This window comes from Eulemur rufifrons, chromosome 14 (assembly GCF_041146395.1).
Source record: "Eulemur rufifrons isolate Redbay chromosome 14, OSU_ERuf_1, whole genome shotgun sequence".
NCBI classification, from domain to species: domain Eukaryota; kingdom Metazoa; phylum Chordata; class Mammalia; order Primates; family Lemuridae; genus Eulemur; species Eulemur rufifrons.
This window is the reverse complement of record NC_090996.1, coordinates 16,794,809-16,818,778: the sequence shown is the minus strand read 5'-3', so window position 1 is coordinate 16,818,778 and position 23,970 is coordinate 16,794,809. Positions and strand designations below refer to the sequence as shown.

The 23,970-nt window shown below is 51.2% G+C and overlaps 2 protein-coding genes across 3 annotated transcripts in view; one reads left to right on the top strand and one right to left on the bottom strand.

The window, feature by feature from the left end:
- Positions 1 to 23,970, bottom strand: part of C14H7orf50 (chromosome 14 C7orf50 homolog) — a 123,340-nt gene that overhangs the window by 50,483 nt on the left and 48,887 nt on the right. The gene's annotated exons all lie outside the window — the stretch shown is intronic.
- GPER1 (G protein-coupled estrogen receptor 1) lies at positions 237 to 23,970 on the top strand. Its single transcript, XM_069486657.1, has 7 exons — positions 237 to 330; positions 10,264 to 10,371; positions 11,412 to 11,501; positions 11,621 to 11,725; positions 19,850 to 19,964; positions 22,370 to 23,563; positions 23,793 to 23,970. The coding sequence occupies exons 1-7, from the start codon at positions 237 to 239 to the stop codon at positions 23,968 to 23,970; spliced, it is 1,884 nt and encodes a 627-aa protein (XP_069342758.1).

Sequence of the window (23,970 nt, the reverse complement as noted above, 5' to 3'; positions counted from 1 at the left end):
GACCTGCAGTCTGCGGTTTCTCCCTTGACCCAAAATCTCTTCTGTGGGCACCAGTGGCAGCCATCCTGGGGCCTTCGGTAGTTCCAGGAACCCACATTCTGCCCCCTCCCCAGAGTCGTTGGTTCCTGACTATCAGCCCCATGTGCCTGGCCCCGAGTGAATACCCCTGGGTCCTGGGCTTGGCCTTCCCCGTGAATGGTTTTCAGAACAGCCTGCACTTGTCTAGGGATCCCGAGATGGGGGCACGTGTGAGCCCCCCAGGCAGCTTGGGAGCTGCCCAGTCCTCCTGCGGCTACCTGGGCTTTTCCCTGGGTGTGCCAGCGACTGCAGGTGGGCTGGCTCTGTGTCCCCGAGGGTCCACCTAACTTGGGGCAAGCTTCATAAAAGGGGCACGAACACCAAGGGGAACAGTGCAAAGAACCCGTGTCTACGTCCAGCAGTGCTGGCCCTAGGGAGGCTATGAAGAAAGCAAGCTGGTCTCTGATTAATTTCCAAGACCTTTTCCTCGGTAGGGCAGGGGAATTCTCCCTTCGGGAATTTGGGGCTCAGCCTGGGGCTCTTCTTCACCCAGTGCCTCAGGCTCCTTGGCAAAGCCAGGAGAGAGGGGTTCTGAAGACCCCACAGTGACCCTGAACAGCTAGGGGGGCACGTCCTGAAGTTCCGGGCACAGGCTGCAAAGTGATGAAGGGGGTCCTCTGCTGTGCAGGACACAGATCACCTGACATCCAGGCCAGAGCTCTGCTGTTCCTCTGGCTCAACCTGTTGGGGGCAGAGGGCCGCAACCCCCGGCCCTGTAGCTCAGGACCGTGTAGCAAGGCTCTAGGGAAAATGCTCTTGGCTTACACAGGTGTGAGCACTTTTTCTTGGTTCTCGGGTGGGATTTTAGGTCCTATTAAGATGCAAACATTGCCTGCTTTCTGGGAGGGGCTGATTTGTGAATGCACTAGCACAGACCTGCAGGGAAACTGCTGGAAGCCCTCAGGTGCCCAGAGCACAGGCACACGCTGCATGTCACCTCTTCCCTAGTACTGAACTGACTCCCTACAGGAACACTTGGCCGCAATAGATGCTGTTTAAAACGCAGTGTGTGGTTTGAGTGATGCACGGAACTGCAGGTTTCTGGGCCTGTTTTGGGGAGCACAGAGCTGGAGGAGGGCGAGACAGATGGGGCTGAGCTCGCACTGCAGCAGGCATGGGCCTTGGCACAGTTGAGTGCTGTGTGTACTTTCTCTGGGAAACAGCTGCCCACCAACCTCCGCTGTTTCTGACCCCTCTCTGGGTACCCCAGAGTCAGGGCAGAGTTTAAGCTGGCCGAGAGGCTGGAGCGACTTCATAGCTGTGGGAAGTTTCTCTCTAAAAACCAAAGTTTCTTTATAATACAGGTGGTTCCGTTAAATAAAAGAAAATACAATTTATTTTTCTAGCATTTGGAATTGGACATGATGGAGCAGCTTGCCCAGGTTGTCCTCATTAAGGAAGGATTAACAGTGGCTACGGTCTGTCCCCTGAAGACAGAGCTGGGAAAGGTTTGTGGACGGTCAGGAAACACATCAGGGTGTTGATTGAGCTGCCAGATACGTCACTACTGCTGGGCTTTCATCGCAGAGTAGGAACGTGGAGAGGCTGATCTGGCAGAATACAATGAACGTTTCACAGCAGGCACATCTGGAACGTGTATGTTTTCACAGGGCATGAAACTGAAAATGGCGGGCTCTTTCGACCAACTGCAGAGGGCCCGGCAGGGGCCCAGACACATCAGTTCCTCTAACAGCAGCGGGGAATGAACCCCCTGGGGACTGGGGTTCGACTCTCAAAGCAAGCAGGGCCCCCGCTAGCCCTGCACAAGGTGGGCTCTGTGCTCAGGGCAGAGTCCAATGTGACGCTCCCGTGGCCCATGCTTGTGACCACAGGCGAGACCTCGTGCCTGCCTCATTTCACATCTTCATCAAGATGCTCCGTGATGATGTACCGCTAGTACGCTCCAAGGGGCTTGTGGGTCTGCCTGGGACCACAGGCCTCTGACCTGAAGACCTGGGCTCCACCTTCTCGCAGATGCTGCAGATGCCTCACAGCTGGGCAAAGCGGCCACTGGCTGGCTGGGGCCAGGCGGTGCTTGCTGTGGACAGAGGCTGAGGTCCTCCTGATGCAGAGCCAAGCCTCCAGCTCGCTCACTCGGCTGTGGCCAGGTGCCTCAGGAGCCCTGCATGGTGTTCCCCAACCCCACCTCAGCTCAGGGCTCCATCGAGGCCCCTGAGTGAATGACCGACCCACCAACAAGGGCCAGCGGAAGCAGGGGAGACCTGTGGAGGGGAGGGCACCCACACACAGCCCTGGCACTCAATCCAATGTCCACTCCTGCCAGTGGCCTGTAGAGGAGAGTGGCCCTGCTCTGCAAGGGACCTAGACACTCACACCCGCAGCCCAGGCCAGGCTCTCGTGCTGCCCACACCTGATCTGACGAGGCTGACTTCTGCAGGATGGACAGACTTGCCTTGAGGGCTGCAATGACTGCAGAGAGCCAGGGCCATGGTTATGACCGTGAGGGAAGGAAAAAGGCTGGAGCCAGCTGGGCCTCACACCCTGTCAACAACCTCACAGACATCGACACCAAATGAGGGTCTCTGAGCCCACTGGAAAGGGAGACCACAGAAGGCCTTCCCTACAATGAGCGACGGCACTTCACCAATCACGGCTTTACTCCCCACACCTCCCCCTACAGATAAGATTCACTCAGCTCCCCAAACACAGAATGACTTAGTGTGTTGGATGTCGAGCAAATCCCTGCTTCCTGGGACCCTCCTCCAAATCACCCACCCTGGCCCCAAATCCTACACAGGTTTTCTCCCGCCCCCTACGAGATGCTGTGGCTCCCCAGGGTGTATGCCCTCCCTCCCTGCAACCAGGGAGCCACCCCAGCTATCCAGCCCCAGGAGCTTCTGGTGGGCTTTGGCCGCACATGGCCCATGACAACAGGGATGGTGTCTGTTCCGGCCTGCAGGGCCAGGCGCCTTCTAGGCATGTGTTGCCTGGTTCCCACAGAGTGGCCTCTACCAGGGGACAGCTTTGCTCCAAGGCTCTGCTTTGGGAAGAGATGCTATATCCAGCTAGCACTGGGCAAACGTGGGGCCAGGCTCCAGTGGGACAGAAACGACCATTTTCAGACCAAGATGTCTGTCCTCTCCTGCTGGCTCAACTCTCCTCTCTACTCAGAGCAGTCAGCACAGTGATAATGCTTCTCATGGTGGGGTTAAAAAATGGGTCTTGAATAAAAACAAAAAGCAAAGAGCACCCCCTTCATCCCTTCCTTGAACACCCAGCTGCTGAGGAGGGAAAGGGACGCCTGGGAAATGTTCGGGTTTCTCGAAGGAAGGCCCAGCACCCTAGTCTGTCCTCACAGGAGGGTTTAGTCCGCCCACTCATGTCCTGGGCCTCCCTGCGCACGCAGAAAGCAGGATGTGCCCACAAAGGCTGCAGGGACAGCCAGGCAGGTCCCCTGCCAGTAAGGAGCTGCCTGCAGCAGCCAGGCCCACGGTTTGACCCCCTAGAAGGCCCCAGCACACACAGACCAGGAGGAGCTCGCTCTCTCAGGGGGTGTGGGTGTGTGTGCACGCATGCCAGTGTGTGCCCAGGTGTACATGTGCATGCGTGTGCATGTGTGTTCACATGTCTGTGGCTATGAGAGAGGAGGTGCATGTGCTTTCTTTGGAAGACTCAGAGCAAAATGAAACCTTTTTAATTCTTAGGTAGTACTTCAGTGAGGTTCTCCCCAATACCCAAAAAAGACATTCAAAACAGCTCCTGGAATTGGACAGTCTTAGGAGCACCAGGAGGGAGAGAAAGGAAGGGCAGGAAAGGGGGAGCTGCTTGGGCTGACTCTCAGGCAGGTAGGGTCTACGCTGCCCACTGTCATGGTGAGAGCTTCCTGCACCACCCCAGACCCAAGGGTCCAGGGCCAAGCTGGTGGCCCCCGGGCTGGCTCCCCGATGCCACCCTGACGTCAGTCCTGAGGCCCTCTCAAGTGGCTGTACCTCCATGACGAGCTGGCCAGGCAGGACCCCACCAGCGTGTGCGCAGAGCAGGCACAGTGACTCATCAGGCTGCTCGGCTCCCAGAGGAGACTAGGATGGACACACTCACGGAACCTGGCTCTCCAGGGCAGCTCCGTCACAAAGGCAGCGCAAGAGGCTCTGCTTCCCCAGTGTCCTGCCCCGTGTCTGGTACCACCACTCCTGCCCATCCTCCACCATTTGATTAACAGGACACATCTTCACAGGCCTTGATACTCTGAGCCAAAGCTATGTTCTGAGTGAGACTTTTACATGATGAAGTCTAAAATTACAACTCCCAAACAATTCAAATCTGAGACCAACAGGCCCACGGGACAGGCCCAAGGGCCGTGGCGGTGCCAGGTGACAGTGAGCTGGCAGATCTCCAGGTGGTCCCATGCCTGGGCCATGCTGAGCACTGCTTCTCTGCTGTGCTGCCTGCCTGCAGGGACACTGCCAAATCACATAAGAGAACCCTGACCTCAAAGGTTTATGCTGCTTTTGCACAGAAAAACAACCTGTGAGCCATTTGGAATGATCTGTAAAACAAGCACAGGATCAGAATGTGTTTATAAAAGCTAAAGTTCAGAAACAACTGAAATGTCCACATTAGGGATAAGGGTTTACTCAACTATTGTCACAGCACCATGATGATTACTTATCCGTTAAAAATGGAAGCAGCATGGAAAACATTCAATAAGCCGACGTGCTGACTGGAATTTGCAGAACTCCCAATGGACGTAAACTCTCAACTCCATAAAACATAGATGCGTAACAGAAGGCAGCGCGAAGGCAGCCCCTCCAGACGCCGGCAGAGGGCAGGGACCACCAGCTGGATGCCCCTCCAGGCGGCCGGAGGGAGGAGCACCAGGCTGACTTCCTCCTGGGCCTTCAGGAAACACTAACCCTCATTGCTGGGGCGGGGGCTGCAGGGTCGCTGGCACTAGCTCTGGGGAAGCAGCTCTGGGGAAGCTGGGGCCCATGCTTCCTAGGACCGTTCTGAGGGACTATTTAAGGAGCCACAGCCAAATGCTGCCGTAAAGAACACAAAATTCTCAAGGCTCTGGCCTTGGGGGAGCTCCCAAAGGGCCCCACAACCTGACCTTGGCAGCCCTCTGTTCGGCTCTGGGGAGAGTCCCAGAAGCCCCTGGTTTTTGGCCTGAACTGGCCACCAAAACAAACCAAGGGGGTTGATCCCTCTTCCCAGGGAATTCTGGGACTCAGTAAGAACCTTTGCTTCTGCTAGAGGTGAAGTGCAGGTTCTGGCTGGGACAGCGGCAGCTTGTGCAGAGTTAGGCACACTCTCACCCTGAGAGCAGCAGCCACTCTCAGGGAGTCGCTCTTGAAAAAAGAAAATTTATGCTCTTGTAAAAAACCATATGCAAATATTTAAAACAGCTTTACAACAGCCAAAACCCAGAAAGAACCTAAATGTCACTCAAACAGTGAATGAATAAACAATCTTTGGTACATTTACACAGTCTAATGCTGCTTAGCAATAAAAAGTAATGACCATTTGGAACAGGCAACATCACGAGTGGATCTCAAATGCATCACGATACGTAAAAAAGCCAGATCAAAGGCCCCGTGTGTGCAGATCCCACCACACGACAGTCTGGAAAGTCAACATCACAGGAGCAAGTGGCCACCAGTGGTAGGGGGAGGAGCCGGCCACCAAGGAACCGTTCCTTACGCTGCATGTGGTGGTGGTCACATGATTAGATGCTTACTCGGTGTACACCAAAAGGTACCCCTTACCATACGTAAATTCTTACAAATGACCATCAAAAAAGTACAGGTTTTCTGCCAAACCATCAAGGTTCAGATCTTGATGACATCACTGACCATGGTGACCAGGCCAAACTACCTCATCTCTCTGTATTTCAGTCTCCCCAGCCCTTGGGGTTACAGCTGTACCTGCCCATCTAGAAAACTGAACTGTGCAGGCTCAGTCCCCGTAAGCCCTTGGGGTTACCACTGTACCTGCCCGTCTGGAAAACTGTGCAGCTCAAGTGAGTTAAACATAAAGCACTTTGGAAGGTGCCTGGCACACGGCAGGCACTCAAGACACAGCAACTGTGAGCCACAGTCTTAACTCGGAGAGCCAGGCCCGTCCCACCCCTGCGCAGTCCTACTATCTCTCACACACTGTCTCTGGGAGTAATGTGGGGGGGCATGGGAGAGGTGAGAGCTTGTCAAGGTGAGAAAGTAGCTCAGGATGTGAGGGGGCCGGGGCAGGAGGGGAGGGACTGGAATTGTGACCACTCCAGGGAAAGCGTCTTCGAGTTTTGTCATCTTATCTTTTCAGGTAAAACGAGAGTGGTGGGGAAGACTAGGTGGCAGACCAAACCCAGGCTCCCAAGGAGGGCTTGGGCCCTCCCGACTGTGATGTCACCCAGGGCCACAGAGGGTCCAGCTGCGGATACCAGGGCAACACAGCTCCACAGGTGCACAGGGGTGGTGGATTAGTGCTCCCAGACTGGGAGGGGTAAAGCTGAATGAGCCACCTACTCTTCACCAGACTGGCCCTGCCAAGACCAGGAACTCGGGAGAGCTGCTGACATCGACTGTGAGGACCCCTCTTTCCTAGGTCCCACTGTCAGGTGAGCCTGTCTTTGTCCCCATGGCACCTGGGTCTGTGAACCTGCCCTTTCCTCAAGGAGGCTGGGGTGACAGGATCACAACAAAAGCCTTCGTGCAACCCTGTCAGCTTGGGCATCCCCAGGCTTCAAGTGCAGGCAGGAGGCCGCCTCTGCCCTGTGCCCACCTGTGCGCAGGGTCCCCTCCTCTCCTTTAGTGCCCCCCAGCCAGGAAGTGGTTGTCTGGTATCTGCCACACAGGTGGGGAAACTGAGCCCCAGGAGTCGGGTAACCACCCAAGCATACTCCGGTAGGGACCCGGGGCCCCAGCCTCTCGCCCAGACCACACATGGCACAGGGAAGATGAGAAGGTGGCTAAAAGCTAAAGCTTCTTTCCTCCTGACTCAGGTCCACTCTTTTTCTGGAGAAAAGCTCAAAAAAAGGCAAAAAGCAGTGAATAGCCTCCTCTATCAGGTGGAGAGTCCAGGGTATGCTCTCAAGGCCTCTCAAGGTACCACACGTGCCTTCCTCCCCCGCTGTTGGGTGACCCGGGGCCCAGCCACAACCACACCACCCAGCAGAGCAGACTGCCGCAGCCGGGCAGCACCGGAGGAAGGATGGCAGATGTCCCCAAACATCGCCACCCACACGACCAACACATGCCGTCCACACCATATGCCCCAGATGCTGACCGGCTACGGAGATCAGACATCTGACAGCCTAATGCTGTTTTCTGGCCTGCGGTCGATGTTGAAAAGATCTTCTTTCCAATTTGCCTTTATTAAACAAACATTGCACATCACTTCCTCTCAGTCCCATCACTATTCTTAATTTCCATGCCCCTCAGAGTCCTGGCGATCATTCGTCACCTTAAGCCTCCGGTGGACAGCAAACTGCCCAATTCAGTGTTATATCTCTTCAAACCAAAAAGGCCAGAAACACGCCTGGAGATGGTGCGGAGCCAAGTCCTCGCTCAGGCCTGTGGGGTGAACTGCAGGCCCGTGAGAGGTGCAGTTCCCTGGGCGCCAGATACAGCAAGCACCGAGCTAACTGCAAGGAGCCAACACTGGTGCAGCACTTCCATGTGGCCCTCCCGTGGCCCTGGAGTTCCTTTGAGGAGGCACTGTGCTCATTCCCAATCTAAAAATGAGGTGAGCCTGGGCACGGTGGCTCATGCCTGTAATCCCAGCACTTTGGGAGGCCAGGAGTTCAAGACCAGCCTGGGCAATAGTGAGACCCCCATCTCTACAAAAAATTTTTAAACAGAGTGTGATGGCACATGCCTGTAGTGCCAGCTACTTGGGAGGCTGAGGCAGGAGGATCACTTGAGCCCAGGAGTTGGAGGCTGTGGTTAGCTAAGATGATGCTACTGCACTCCAGCCTGGGCGAAAGAGCAAGACCCTGTCTCAAAATTAACAAATAAATAAATAAAAATTAAAAACAAGGAAGCCAACAAGACTGGAAAAGGAGCAGTCGGGGGCCTGCTAAATGGGCTCCTCGGTGGTGAGGGGCAGGCTGTGAGCCTCAGGTTGCCTGCCACACACTCACCACCTGAGCCCACCGACCCAGGCAGAGCCCTGCCCCTGGACCTCCCGTTTCTGGAATGGTGGGCTCCTGGAATGTAGTTCCAGGTACTACACAACAGCCTGCATATACCCAGATTAACCCATGCAATACTGAAAAATCAGTTAAAAAAAAAAAAAAAAGATTTTTTTAAAACCCCGGGGGGGGGGGGGTGGACAGCCCTCTAAAAGCAAAATAATCAAAAGATGCTAAGATAATAAGGTGCCACCAGGCAGAACAGAAGGGACGGCGCTGTGGAGAGGGCACTTGGCAGAATGGCCACACCTGTGCTGACAGCGCAGGGCCTGCGCCAGTGCCACGGCCACAGAGGGGCCGGGCCGCAGGAGTGGGCATCTCGCAGGGGCACCGCCAGGCCGGCCTCGGGGCTGCATGGGCCTGTTGCTCAGGCACTGGGGAGCCCAGGGGCCTCATAGGAGCAAAGCAAGTATTCTTTGGAGTAAATCACTCTCATTTACAAATTATTTCTAAACATAAAGAAATTAAAAGATAAGTTTGAAGGTATCTTCAAGGAATGGGAACCTATAAAAGTGTCAGATTTTTAAAAGACTGAAATAGAATCTCCAGAAATAAGAAACACAAAAATTGAATTTAAAAACTAAAGGATGTAAGTTTTTAGGAGCAGGTTGGTCACAGCTAAACATAAAAAAGGTGACCTGCAAGACAGGTGTGAAGAAACTACTCAGTGAAACTACCCAACATTTGATCAGGGTCCCTAAAAGGAAAGGGCAGGGGGAGACAGACGTGGTATTTGAAAACATGAAGCTAAGGATTTTCCATAACTGATGAAAATAACTAAACCACAGATTTAAGCAGCCCAGTGAACCCCAAGTGGGATGAACAAAGGCCACTGTACAATCCTAACCCCAGAAAACTATCAAGTTTTAGACATGCAAAGAGTGAGTTTTCAGCACTAGCAAAAACTACAGGATTTTCACTGAAGAAAATTCGAACAATCCACCTAAGGTAGAAGGAAAATTATTCTCCGTGGAAGATCTGAATTGCAAGAGGAGATGAAAACCAAGAGTAGGCTGCACATGGTCACCCCTAAATACTGATTATATGAAACACTCATGCATTTATGGGTGTTGAAAAATTAGACCGAATTACAATGCAGAACACTATTATATAATTTCGGGGGAGGATTTCCTGAGGTTACAATATGTAAGTCTATATATTTGTATGTCTATTTTTTTTTAAGAGATGAGGTCTCTGCCGGGCGCGGTGGCTCATGCCTGTAATCCTAGCACTCTGGGAGGCCGAGGTGGGCGGATCGTTTGAGCTCAGGAGTTCGAGACCAGCCTGAGCAAGAGCGAGACCCCATCTCTACTAAAAATAGAAAGAAATTATATGGACAGCTAAAAATATATATAGAAAAAATTAGCCGGGCATGGTGGTGCATGCCTGTAGTCCCAGCTACTCGGGAGGCTGAGACAGGAGGATCGCTTGAGCTCAGGAGTTTGAGGTTGCTGTGAGCTAGGCTGATGCCACGGCACTCACTCTAGCCTGGGCAACAGAGTGAGACTCTGTCTCAAAAAAAAAAAAAAAAAAAAAAAGAGAGGAGGTCTCGCTCTGTCGCCCAGGCTGGGGCACAGTGGCGAGATCATGGCTCACTGCAGCTTCGGACTCCTGGCCTCAAGCAAGCTTCCCGCCTCAGCCTCCCAAAATGCTGGGACTACAGGCGTGAGCCACTGCACCCGACCTAATGGTCCTTATATTGTCCCAGAGGAGGGAACTATTGATTACTGTTAAGAGTTTAATCAGAGACTTTGCTATGTGCCGTTTAGTCTATAGAATATCATGTGGCTGTCGGACAAATGAGACAGACACATACATACATAGGCACAGAAAGGTATCTATGATATATCGAGTGGAAAAAGTGAGTAACAAACCTGTGTACACAAAGATTCCAGGTACTACACAACAGCCTGCGTATATAACAAACACGTTTCCAAACGAACAGCAAGGTCTGGAGACACAAAGCACACTACTGTAGTTGCTATGTCAGGAGAAAACTGGCTGTTCGTTGGCTTTTGCGCTGAGCTTCACATCTGCAGCCTGCGGTCACGCTGTGCAGCTGCTGGCCTGGCCCATCAGCAAGGAACAGCAGGGGCCTGAGCCCTGTCCAGACCAGCAGCCCTCCTGGCGCTGTGGCCGCCCCACAGGTAAAATGAAGCTGGCTGTGGAGCCAGGCCCACCTTCAAGCATCCATTAAAGTTGTTCCCAGTTTTATTGCCTTCAATGTCCTTTCAATAAATAGCAATACTATCTCCCAACCTCATCTACTATTTAGGTAAAATGTGAAGGGAGGGAGGGGACATTTGTATGGAAACAAAATTATTTCAGTGACAGAAGGTGGACTCATAGAGCTCAGAGTCCCTCAGCATTGCTGTCCAAAGCCCTACCCAGGAATTTACAGCTCCGCTGTGACGGAAGGATTCCAGCTGAAAGGGCAGGGGTGTGACAAGCCCAGGGAGCTAGCGCCAAGAGCCTGAAGAGCAGTGAGAGTTCCCTAAGAGAGGATGGAATGGGTTAGACTTTCTCAGAATCTCTCTGGGCCCCAAAGGCAGATTGCAAATACATAGTCACCTCTGCTCCCAAGCAATGCAGACTCCAGACAACAACTCCCACAGGGGCAGAGGCCTCACCCAGAAAAGCAGGAAGCACTGGATGGACTCAGTTGTAACTCCCAGAACCCCATTCCCTGAAAATCATTCACCAAACTCCTCTTTGGCGAGAGAAACACTGCTGCCCAGAGGCTATCACAGTGGGGCCCACAGCTCTCAACAGAGCGCATCCAGACGTGCCTGCAACAAAGAACGCGCTTTAGTTTGGAGCAGCGAGGGGAGGAGCGAGGGTGCTGGGATCCTCGTCCCCACCCCAGCACCTGCCCTCTAGTGGGCCCAGGGTGAGCCTCAGGACCCCTGGGGAGGGAGGCTGTGAAAACAGCAATTCCCGGGACTAGGCCCAGACATCCTCCTTCTGAACGTGCTTCCAGTGACACAGATGGTGTGGCCCGGAGAGCAGCCTGCACCCTAACCTCGGGGTCCCCAGGTCCCACCCCTAACTTACTGGCTCGGGCTCCCTGTCCCCAGCAGAGGCTGAAAGTTAGGGGCCCTCTTGGGAAAACACTGTCCCCTCAGCAAGCACTGACTCCCTTGATGAGCGAGCCCCTCGTGTGTTACGCCATGTGCTTTTCCCACAGATGGGCTGCACGACACGCTCTGGATGCAGTACCTGGGCTGCGTGCCCCGGGCTGCTGAGGGCGTCACAGCTTCACAGAGCATGTCTCCAGGTGTGCACACATCTGTGTGGCTCTTCTCTGTCTGCACAAGCCTAGTGACTGGACTCTTCCACTTGACTGCCTTCTGATGGGGCTGCACCCGGCTGGGGCCCTGGACGTGCCCCTCTCAGGCCTCGTGGTCACCCACGTCCTGGTGACGCTATTGCCAGATGCCCACAGCCCATCTGTGCTGTGGGTCCTCTCTTTCCTCGCCAACATCTGCCACTCAGTGCTCCGTATGTGCAGGTGGCCTGGCACCTCGTTCTGTCTGCTCACAGGACTAAGGCAACCCAGAGGCCCGAGGTGGCTTAGCTGACATTCTGGGCTGTGCCTTCTGCAGTGCTCTAGCAGGGATGGCCCTGCTGGGCACATCTAGGGGGCTGCCCAGAACCACGATGTGCCAGGCGGACTTGCTGCCCACTTGGCCCAAGTATAAAATTGCAAGGTTTGGCCTGGGCCCTTGTCCTCAGCTGGTCCTCTGCCCTGTTCACTGTCGGACTGGCCTGGTGGCTCCTCCCCGGGAAGTGGCCTCTGCTGAGGTGGTGGTGCCCCTGACACTGCTGGCTGACTCTCCTGCAACATCACCTTCCTCCAGTGGGCCAGGCTGACACCACAGAGGGACTGTGGCTCCCCGAGGGCTGAGCACCCCATGAATCTTGCAGAACTGGCCGTGTGGGGAGAGCTGTGTGAACTCTCTGGCTACCCTGTTCTGCGTGTCATCCGAAGGCACAGAGGGGGAAGGCAGACAGCAGCGTCTCTTTGAAAATAGCAGGGAGTTGAGTCCGAGGCCCTGACTGCTGGACACAAGCCCCACGGGCAAGTGGGAAAATCTTCCTGATATTTAGGAAGCATTACTCCTTTGCTGAAACTCCAATCTACTTGGAAAGATCCAAGGGAGAGGATATGACCATTTGGAAGGTGCTAATTAAAAATCAGCTTTCTGGCATTCAACTCAATTTATGTGAAAGCAGTCTGGGAACTTAGCCCAAACCAACAATCACACCTAAAGGAAACCTGCAAGCCAAGGATGCAGCTCAGGGGAAGGGAAAGCCGGCCACAAACACAGACGTGATCTGGGCAAAAAGGGTCTCAGTTGTCATCAGGGAATTCCATGATCAGTCTGTCTACTCGTTGGTATCTTTCTCTACCCTTACCTCAACCAAATGACAAAAAAAAGCAATCTTGAAAATAAAGACATTCAAATAAACTTATGGCCACACAAATGCTCTTTGACTTTCGATGGGGCTATGTCCTGCTACACCCATGGTAAGTTGAAAGCACCGTAGTTGAAATGCATCTAATACACCTAACCTACAACCATCCCTGCTCAGCCTGGCCTACTTTAAATGTGCTCACTCACATTAGCCTATTGTGTTAGGCAAAATGACCTAACACAAGCCCATTTTATAATAAAGTGTTGAATAGCTCATGTAATTTGAGTACTGTAATGAAAGTGAAAAGCAATGATGTAGAGGTATGTGAAATAGTTTCTATCAAACACATATTGTTGTAACACTGAAAATCATAAGTCAAGCCATCATGAGTCGGGGACCACCGGTTTTATAATCTGGTCCTGAACAGCTGTAGCTGGTCAGCCTTCAACTCTGCCAGAGAGTTGAACATAAATCTTGCTAAAAACAAAGAAGTTTTGTCTTTTAAAAATTCATCATTAAAATCGGAACTCTGAGAATATTAACCACAAGCTTAAAAGCACTAAAATAACTGGTATAAATCCAGTGATGACATCCCGAGGCAGTTTTTGCTCCACTGTGACCTGGTAGACAGACGACACTTCTAGACAGGTCAGTAAAAAGTGCTATGTTTTAAAAGCCCTGTCTATTCTATCTGACATTGTTTAGAGAAAGGCTAGTAACATATGAAATATAAAAATCTAAGATACAGTAATTCCCCTAATTCCAAAATTTACATTCATCGCTTGCTGGATTTATATCAATATTTTCTTGGTTGAATAAAGAGACATGCAAGGGAAAGGTGTCTCTCCGGCTTTATGAAATCTGCACCTTCAATAGCTTTTAACTTTAATGACTATTTTAGTGTTAGTCTGCAAACTAAGGAATAAAAGCATCTCTTTTGTGAGTTTATCTTTTCAATGTTTATATATTTGCTTTATTTCTTCAGGAGAAAAAGAGCTTGGCTCTTATACAGTTAAGTAACTTCTGTAATATACTATTAAAATTTTTAAATGCTTTCTCAACCCCCCACCCATCTATTTCTCCCTCCTCATCTACTCATTTATATTCACAAACCCTCAACATGACCCATGTGCAGGAGTGAGGGCTGCTCACAGCCCCCGGGGGAGTTCAGCAGGGAAGACACACAATAAACTAAGCTGGGAGAGGATGGAAGGGAAAGTGTCCCTTCCCCGGAATGACCAGGCAAGGATAAACAGCACCAGCTGGGAAGCTACGGTGTCTTCCTCACACGACACAGTCACTTTGATTAGACGCTGGACACTGTCAGTTTTCCTTATCGAGTGCTTGAATTTTACTGCCTGCCTTTAAAGAAAACTGCAGTGTACTCTGGCAGGCAGTTTACTTGCGGATGGGCATGATTCCTTTGAGAGCTGCCTTGTAGCTTTGTTAATGAGGGTCTAGAGAGGCCCAACCTCCAGGGCTAGTTTCACCTGAACACTAGAGTGTGCCCTTTCTGGGGTCTCCACCAATTGTCACACCTGCTCAAAGATGTCTCCGTGCTCTGGCTGGAGCATGATATAAACTCTGGGAGTCATTCGGCTTGTAGCTGCCATCAGCTATTCCCGGACGGGCCTATGAATTTTCATACTACGCATTCACAGATGCAGCCAAAGATCCCAGTAACTGCTCTTCAGATTTCTGGGGCTCTTTCCCTATGTGGTGCCTCATCTCCCAGGACTGTATCCTAACAATTCCAGCTCCCTCGGCCTCCCAGAAATCTAGACTCTGTCCCCTCAGCCTGGCCAGGTTGGAACTCCCAACTTGTGCCGTGGACCACAGGCGCCTCAGCAGGAAGCCGGGTGAGCACAGGGCCTCACCCCCTCGGGCTTCCCTCGTCTCAGAGGTCACGTCTGCCCCGCCTGTTGTCCTGAGGCCTGAAAACAGTTGTTTCCTATAATTTATCCAGTTTTAATGGCTTGTGACAGGAGTGCAAGTTCACTTACATTATGCACTCATGGCCAGAAGTGGAAGCATCTAAACTGATTTATAAAGACACCACAATAGATGCCAAAGCTTGTTAGTTTTAGAACCAGATGAGGTGACTGGAAGTTCATGCGTGCTCAGGGCTCCATGAAAAGGCTGGTTCTACCCCTCGGGAAAGAGATTCCTGATGAGCCTGGAGAATTCAATTACACTGTTTCTAAGTAGCTCAGCTAAAGGAATAACTTTAGAAATCCAACCACAAAAATGTACATTGGTGGTTCTCAAACCCTTTCTTTCTCATAGTAGGATCCTTTCTTTAAACAAACACTTATAAGGGGGCCCAACACGTGAAACATTAAAAAAAGTCCTGCTCTGACTGGAGCAGGGGATGGGGAAGCCAAATGCTAGAGCGTGGAAGGACCCCAGGCCCTGCCGAGGCCCTGGGTTGGCCCTGTGGGGCGGGGCTGTCACCCGGTGACCCTGCTCCTCTGTGTCCAGCGCTTGCCACTCACCCCACTTCTTGCAACCCTCTGGACACAAACTGAGAACAAGGAGCTTTCTGCATCTAAAGCCAAGAGAAAAATCTAGAGCCAAAAGAAAAAAAAGAAAACTTCTAGGAATGTGGTTCTAGCAGCAAGCGGATACTTTTATCCAGAGAAAGAGTCCATGAAATCTTAACTTTAAATAGATAAAATCAGAACTGGGGGTGGGGAGAAGCCACTGTGGCCTGAATCTCTCCTGGGGCTCCCTGAAGACTCGTCTGGGGGCTGCAGAAGGCTGGGCTAGTGCAAGGACCCAGGTCCTCAGTCTCTCCTTCTGGGAGAGCCCACGTGCACCAGCCTGCTCACCTTGTGTAAGCTACACGCACCGGGTCCTGGCTGCCACTGGTACACCACTCCCAAAGAACTGGAGAAAAATACCCATAATGCTCCCTGCCACCAAGAAGAGCCCAGCTGTCCCAAAGTCAACACCACCACAACCACCGGCACTGCTCCCTTAGAGTGGCTGACCTGCTCTTAATGCTGGGGGGCAGATGTTGTACTGAAGGGCTGAGCAGCTGTGATGGTCTCTGAGCACGCTAAGTGCCTTCTCATGATGGAAAAGGCTAGAAGGTATGACTGCTGGGATCGACTCTCTAGGACAGAGCATCAGATGACGGAGGTGGCACCTGTGTTCAGCATGCTGTGGTGGGTGGTATGCACACTCACAGCTGCGCCCGGGATCTCACCTCCTACAACAAACAGGGCCAGGTTGCCTGCACCAAGACGCACCCACTTCTACCAGCTCAGGTGACAGCTGGGTCTCAGGGCTGGGCCCACAGGGAGGGAGGCACCTGCCCCTCACTGCACGGTTCCAGGCCCAGCAGACACACGCCCAGAAACAAAGGTTCCACCGTTGGCATGAGCCAATATCCTGGGTGATTCTGAAGGAATCGGGAGAGAGGAAGTCACTGTGGGTGTGCACCATTTCCTCACCAGGCCAAGGATGGTACTCCTGCCTGCACAGAGCCTCCCCCGGCCTCTCTGAGACCTGGTCTTTCTTTATAAAAGGGGGTTACTGGCACGTGCCTTGCTGAACGCTCCAGACTGTTGTGAGGATCAAATATCTGAAAACATTCTGTGAAGCATGACACAGAGGGGGTGACACCAGCAGTGCCCTACAGGTGTGGGAAGGAGCTCTCTGCTGCCCTTGACTATGGATCATCAGGGAAAATGATAAAACGTTGCATGTGAAACACACGGCGTATTTCTCCAAGCCTCAGGTCGTGTTTTCCAACACACGTTATCTCTAAAACTTCTCACTCACAAAGCCGGGTGTTTCCGCTGTAAACCAGATCCCGCAAGTAATCCTATGAACACTTCTGACGACATGCTGTCTTCCTAGTGAGCACCCAGGGACACACGAGCCAAGATAACTGTGGTGCATCACAGGCAAACGGCTCCACCCCTGCCCAGGGCCACCGCCTATGAAAAGCAGCAGCAGCAAGGGGGTACGAAGAGAAAGCCCCACCCTAAGAAAGCAGACGGTCAGGGGTAATTTGGTATTTTACAGAACCACCTAGATTTGTAAACACAACAATCCCCTGCATCCCCACGTCGCAGTCCCAGAAAGGGTAACTCAATGGCCCAGTAGTGGTAGGGGGAAACAGAACCAGGCTGGGGCTGTCGAAGGCTGGGTGCGTTGGGTCATGACCTGCATCTCACCTGCAGCTCCACTGCTGAGAGCAGGGACAGAGGACCCAAGGACGAGACCCTGATGACGCCCATTCCTGGGGGAGGTGGTGGGACTATTCCACATCACAGAAGGGAACTGGGGGTGAGGACGAGGACAAGACAAGACGGTGGAAGGAGAGGACGCCAGGAAGGCACCCCAGCCCTGGGGCTTCTCAGCTGTGGTGGTGGGGGCAGTTCCTCTGTGGCATTTCACTTGGGCAGACTTCTGAAGCCAAGAACAAACTGCCATGTTTTATTGGCGTTTTTGTGCTATATGCATTATCCAGTATTTGGATGCATTTGCAAATGTAACGCAATGAGGAACGATCAGGCTGGATTCCTTTTGAAGTTCCCTCCATTTACCCTACGCTGGGGATAGACAGGAAAATATTTTCACTTTTTAAAACATTCATAAAGACAACACATTTGACCATGACACAAGTACATTTGAAGATGACCGTTAACATGGAACACCTTTGGTGTGAGGAGCCAAGCCCGAAGCCCCAGAGCCGGCCAGTCCCGGATCCATGCTGCCAGCTGTGAGGCTTCCCTCCCTGGTCAGTTCTGCAGCAGTGGAGGAGGGGAATGACAGCCCCTGCCCCAGAGGCGCTGAAGGAGAGTCACCCGAGACAATGTGCACACGGCACCAGGCACAGGGCTCAGCACACAGGAACATTCGTTAAATGTCAGGTTTTAAAATCAACAAAAGGTCTTTATGCTTGACAAAAATTCCACAGACTCCTCTCATCCCCTTACCCACGAAAGCATTAACGAGGTCTCAGGGACTGAACTTCCTGCAGTCTGGGTGCTGTCCCTTATGCTAACTAGTTGCATGATGGTTGACAAGTCACTTAACCATTGAGTGTTTTAAGAAGGTTCTAAGACCTTTTAGCCCCAATTCAGCTATCTGATTCTACACCTTAAGCAGAAGATCAAAGAGCATCAGCTACTCGACCACCCCAAAGCAAATTCACCTCGGCTGCAAAGGTGTGCAAGTGGCGTGTTCAGGAACCCCGAGACAGTCTGAAGCACTTCCTCAACCCCTGGGACAAGCGGCAAAGCCATGAGCTGTGGGTTTTCTCGAGTAAGGAGCAGCTATTTTTAAGTGACATGCCTTGGCTATTTCAAGGTTTGGATTTTTATTTTATTTATTTATTTAACCTAAGAGGAAGTTGTACTTTCTCATGACTCACATCTTTCAAAATGGTGTCTCAGGCATTTTTAATGTTGAAGTCACCTTGACTTCACAGCTGGTCAAAAAATGTCTAAGTACAAATCAGCTCTTCATCATTCAAATAAAAAAACCTAACATATTAAAGTCATAGAAGTTCTACAGCCAGAAGGAACCCTGAATGTTAGTATTTTTCCATAAAAAATTTAACACAGCACTGTTTAAAAGTGTGTATATTTCCTAAAATATGTATTTGAAAGAGATTTTTAATCGTCATCACACAGAAGGCCTGAGGCTCACGTACAACAAACTCATAGCAGAATAGAAAGGGGCCGTGTGCGGCCGGCCGGCCTCGTGGACACCGCCACTCCCTCCAGCCTGCGGCCAGCTCTCCTGCGGGAAGAGCACATGCAGCTTCCACAAAGCCCCTCAGGCTGCGACGATCTGTGTTATTCAGACTCAGTGTTCAAAAGAACACTGAGAGTTCAATCTCACAGCTTCACAAAATTAAAAAGGCAAAAAGATACCAAGAAGAAAGTATAAATGCGATCAACTGTAATTTAATTTCTGTGAAGACCCCATGGCTGGCCTGAGCAGCCAGGGCCCGAGGTGCCTGAAGTCCTCACAGTGGACCCAACCAGCAGGCGCCGGGCCCTTCCCAGCCCTCCCTGGGGTTGCGCCGCTCTCCAGAGCCGCGGCAGAATTCTAACTGCCAGCAGGTGGGGCACTTCGAGAGGGCAGCCCAAACACGGCTGCTCAGACACTGGGAACGTGGGGACTTTATCCGCTGGCCACACAAGGTCAGCAAATCGGCAACAATGTCAGGGGGAGAGGCCTCTTCAGCCAATTACCGACACCCGTGAGACAGGTGGATTGGGACAGCCACTGCGCTGAGACACAGCTGACACCTAGAGAAAAACTACAAGTGGAACATCCCTTATCCAAAATGCTGGGACCAGAGTGTTTTGGATTTCAGACTTTTTCGGATTTTGAAATATTTTCAAATGCATAATGAGGTATCTTGGGGATGGGGTCCAAGTCTGAACACAAGATTCATTTATGTTTCACATATACCTCTCACACACAGCCTGAAGGCAATTTTATACACAGTATGTTTAATAATTTCATGCACAAAACAAAGTTTGGACTGCATTTTGACTGTGATATGTCACATGAGGTCAGGTGTGGAATATTCTATTTGTGGCATCATGGTGCTCAAAAAATTTCAAATTTTGAATATTTCAGATTTCAGGATTAGGAATGGCTCAACCTGTACTTAGGTTCCTAATTTACTTGTCAAAAATGCCTGCTATTTCTTGGCTTTAAATTTCTCTCTGCAAATGTCTTTGTGAAATTTGTAAGTTAAATTCTCTATGTATTATTCACATGGTACTGTGTTAACTTACAAAATTTAGTGTTTGGTTTTAAAGTCAGTTGCTAAAATAGGCAAGAATATTGCTTGTTTCAACAAACAATGATAGGTTATTATCTAAAGGATAAACAGTATAATCCCCTCAAACTTTAAAAAAAAAAAGTTTATATCAATGGGTGAAGAAAAGCAGTGAAAGTGGAAACTTCCATAAAAATGTCTGGTGGGACTGAGCTCATTACCAAAGCATGGGAGAAAAAAGGCCAGCAAAAAAGTGGTTAATGCTAGCCTTAAAAGGAAGCTCAGCCCAGCCAGTCCTGAGAGCCAGTCCAGGGCCAGAGCGGGCCTGGGAAGCCTATAAAGCCTGGTGCCAAGGGGGCTGCAGGCTAGGCAGGAGCTTCCTTGGGGGAACCGTCCCCACCAGCGCTCCCCAGGGCGGGGTCTCTTTTCTTTTTCTCACTCCTGCTCAGCATCATTCCAGAGGTTGGATTCCACCTGCAGGACGGTGCTCCACCTGCAAGACCACCTCCAGCCTGACAGCGAGGGCCAAGGAGGCTCCGAGGGACATGCAGAGTCTGCCCACAGGTAAGCCCAGTGCTCAGCCCCTGGGACAGATGGGCGGAGGTGTCTCACCTGGGTTGCAGCCCTGCTACGGCACAGGGGACAGACGTGGATCAACACCTCACCCTCTGAGGTGTTTATCCAGTTTCCAAAACTCAAGGTACAGACCACTGTCCAGTGAGAAACACCGGGCAGCTCCAGTGGTCTCCACGCAACCACAGCAGGGGCCCTGCCTGGAGCACCTTTCACAGCGCACACTGACAATGCCACGACAGTGTGCGGTCGTATTCTGTTAAAGCAAGAATATGTCTCACTTCAAAATATAAGATGTTCACGGCTCTGCCTTGCACTATAGTACCTTAGTCCCTCTTACAACCCAAAGAGCCATAGAGGGATTAATATTTCTTTATAAAGACACAGATCTAACAGATCTGACAAAAATGTGCTCTTATTTTTCTACATATGTTGAACAAGCAGTGGAAATTGAAAATAAAATGATATCAAACTATTTAATGTTCACCTTTATATTTATAAACTTATGGTCAATATTAATGAGAATACTGGGCCAGCAGGAAATCTTACACTAGGTTCATGTATCTTTTCATTAGACTGTTGTGAAAATAACAGCATTTGTCAAGGATCAAAAGACTCATATACAAGGGAAAGAAATGAATGATTCATTTTTAAACTGTTTTTCCCCAGAGTTTATTTAACAAATTTGGGTAAGAGAACAAACATATGTTAAGGGTTCTGCTCACCCTTAACTTTCCTCTAAACCTGCAATCTAATACTTTTTAGAATTCCCACATGTAAAGAGCAAAATAAGCACTGTGGGAAGTGTTTAAGAAGAGATTAAACACAGAGGCTTTATACTATCACAGACAGTCTGGGGACAGTGACATTTACCTGCTCAAATTGGTATCATTTGCTAGAGATGACTAAAGAATGCAAAATAGCTAATAAAAGCAAATGTGTCCACCCCAGCTAAACAAATGTTATTGAATACGTTTAAAATAATGATGGACACGAAGGCAGTGATTTATCTTTTTCTTTCTTTTTTTTTTGTAAAACAGTATTTTTAACCTATAGGTCGATAAATCTCTAGTCTGGTTTTCCAACACTTCAAAATAATTCCTAATGATCTCAAAGGGTAAAATGAAAACTCCCAAAATAAAAACCACCCAAATCCATTTTCATGGGACAAGTCAGTTTACTCCAGGTTCGGCACTACTGGCAACGGGGCCAGATAACTCTCTGCTGGGAGGTGAAGGGCTGTCCTGTGCCATGCGGGGTGTGCAGCAGCACCCCTGGCCCCTACCCACTAGGTTGTGACACCCCCAATGTGTCCAGACACTGCCAAGGTCCCTCGGTTGAGGACCCTGCTCCACTCCATAGAGACCGTCCAGGCACACAGTGACTCAAGCGACAAGAAACCCCTCCACCCCCAGCAGAGCCGCCGAGCCTCGCCCAGTCGTCCATCCCGCCATAAACGAGACGCTGAAGGAGATTTTCTTTACCCAGTTTCTAGGTGACAAACACCACTACAAAAATATATTAGGCTTTACAACAATTTGTTACAACACTGAATAAAATTTTAAAAACCATTTGCTAAATCAATGATGACCATTTTATTCTTTATTCTCTTTCATTCTGTGTTATGAAAGAAAGTTTTATTTTCAGCACTCAAACTTAGTACCAGCATTAGCAAAAAAGCTAAATTTCTTTTATCTATTTTATTGTAAGAGAAAAGATTCTGCTTTAATTTCCACAACTGACATTTTCTGGATCCACTTTCAGAAACACTGAGCTTTTCCTTTCTAGCTCATCTCTCTTCCCAACAGCTGCTGGAGTAAGTTTTACTTCCTCTCCTAGTAAGGAGTAGTTTTCCTAAGATTCCCATACTCAGCGCCCATATGACTTCACGAGCCTGGATCTGACCGTTAGGGGAGGTCACCCGGCCTGCGAGGGTGACTCATGGTCCCGGCCCAGCTTGGACTCAGCAACCAGGGGAGTCCTGAGCAGGGAACACAGGACACTTTCCACATCTGCCTCTTTTGCTTCCGCTCGGTGACAACTGTCTCTCCAAGATAATAAAACCCCAAAGTTCTGTCCCCCGCCCAGTACTCGTGGGACACACTACAGAGACCTGGCCGGCGGCATCAGGCTTTGCTGGAAGGCAAGGCCATACGATGAGACTCAATCTCTCCCATACCTTCCCAGGTGCCCAGAGAGAAGCAGCACAGGTGCGCTTTGAACACAGCGGACGCCCTCAGGAAAGGACCACCGCACTGGCAGCCTCCAGTTAACCCCGTAAGGTGATGTCGACGGAGAGTTAACAAATCCAAACTGTCACACGCGAACCTATGATGTGCTTTCCTGTCTTACAAATGTCTGGCTCACATCAAGGAGAGCCACCTTCCTTTGTAAAGATGGGTTCATTGTTTAAAACAGATTTCTGTGAGCCTTTCGGCAAATCCTGAACGCTGCACAGTGTGGAGACTGGATGTGGCTGCCCGAGGCCACGGTTCTGGCATGGAGCTCTACTCAGGCACCCTGCAGCCCGCAGCCCACAATAGCACCGCTTTGGAACCCAACCTGTCCCACCCGTTCCACGGCACCACCCTTGGGAACCAGACCGGGGACCTCTCCGAGCACCAACAGTACGTGATTGGCCTCTTCCTCTCGTGCCTGTACACCATCTTCCTCTTCCCCATCGGTTTTGTGGGCAACATCCTGATTCTAGTGGTAAACATCAGTTTCCGTGAGAAGATGACGATCCCCGACCTATACTTCATCAACCTGGCAGTGGCGGACCTCATCCTGGTGGCGGACTCCCTGATCGAGGTGTTCAACCTGGACGAGCAGTACTACGACATCGCCGTCCTGTGCACCTTCATGTCCCTCTTCCTGCAGATCAACATGTACAGCAGTGTCTTCTTCCTTACCTGGATGAGCTTCGACCGCTACATCGCACTGGCCAGAGCCATGCGCGCCGGCCTGTTCCGCACCAAGCAGCACGCCAGGCTGAGCTGTGGCCTCATCTGGATGGCCTCCGTCTCCGCCACCCTCGTGCCCTTCACCGCTGCCCAGCTGCAGCACACCGAGGAGCTCTGCTTCTGCTTTGCAGACGTCAAGGAGGTCCAGTGGCTAGAGGTCACCCTGGGGTTTGTGGTCCCCTTTGCCATCATCGGTCTCTGCTACTCCCTCATAGTGCGTGTGCTGGTCAAGGCCCATAGGCACCGGGGCCTGCGCCCGCGGAGGCAGAAGGCCCTGCGGATGATCCTGGCCGTGGTCCTCGTCTTCTTCATCTGCTGGCTGCCAGAGAACGTCTTCATCAGTGTCCACCTCCTGCAGCAGGCACAGCCAGAGGCTGCACCCTGCACACAGTCCTTCCGCCACGCCTACCCCTTGACCAGCCACATTGTCAACCTCGCAGCTTTCTCCAACAGCTGCCTGAACCCCCTCATCTACAGCTTTCTCGGGGAGACCTTCAGGGACAAGCTGAGGCTGTACATTGAACAGAAAACAAGCTTGCCAGCTCTGAATCGCTTCTGTCACGCTGCCCTGAAGGCGGTCATCCCAGACAGCACGGAGCAGTCGGATGTGAAGTTCAGCAGTGCAGTGTGAAGAGCCTCAAGGACACAGCCCGAGGTGGCGTGCCTCCCAGGAACAACATGAAGCCAGGGCGCGGAGGGCAGAAGGACAGGCCATGCTGTTTCTAAACCTCAGTCAGACACTGCTATGGTCTCTTCAGTGCCTCAGTGACAGTCACACTTCCCTGGTCACCCGTCCTTGGGGCTCTTGAGGAAACCTCACTACAAGTCCTCCTTGATTTTCACACTGCTCACACAGAACCACCACAACCCAGAAACACTCACTGCAGGCCGTGGGACTCCGATATCCAAGGGCCACTGGTGACCAGCTTATCACTGGCTCCTCTCTGCACACCTGTGTCCCACAGCCAAAAACAATTCTTGATGTTGTCCAACAAAAGCCAAATGGAGAGGCCACTTTGGAGGAAATATCTTAG

Excerpts from the sequence above, each read along its gene's own strand:
- GPER1 (XM_069486657.1), top strand. The coding sequence starts at position 237 with ATGGGGGCACGTGTGAGCCCCCCAGGCAGCTTGGGAGCTGCCCAGTCC. Across the intron at positions 10,372-11,411 it reads GCGCTGTGGCCGCCCCACAG|ATGGGCTGCACGACACGCTC; the intron begins GTAAAATGAAGC and ends CTTTTCCCACAG. Across the intron at positions 19,965-22,369 it reads CATGCAGAGTCTGCCCACAG|ATGGGTTCATTGTTTAAAAC; the intron begins GTAAGCCCAGTG and ends TCCTTTGTAAAG.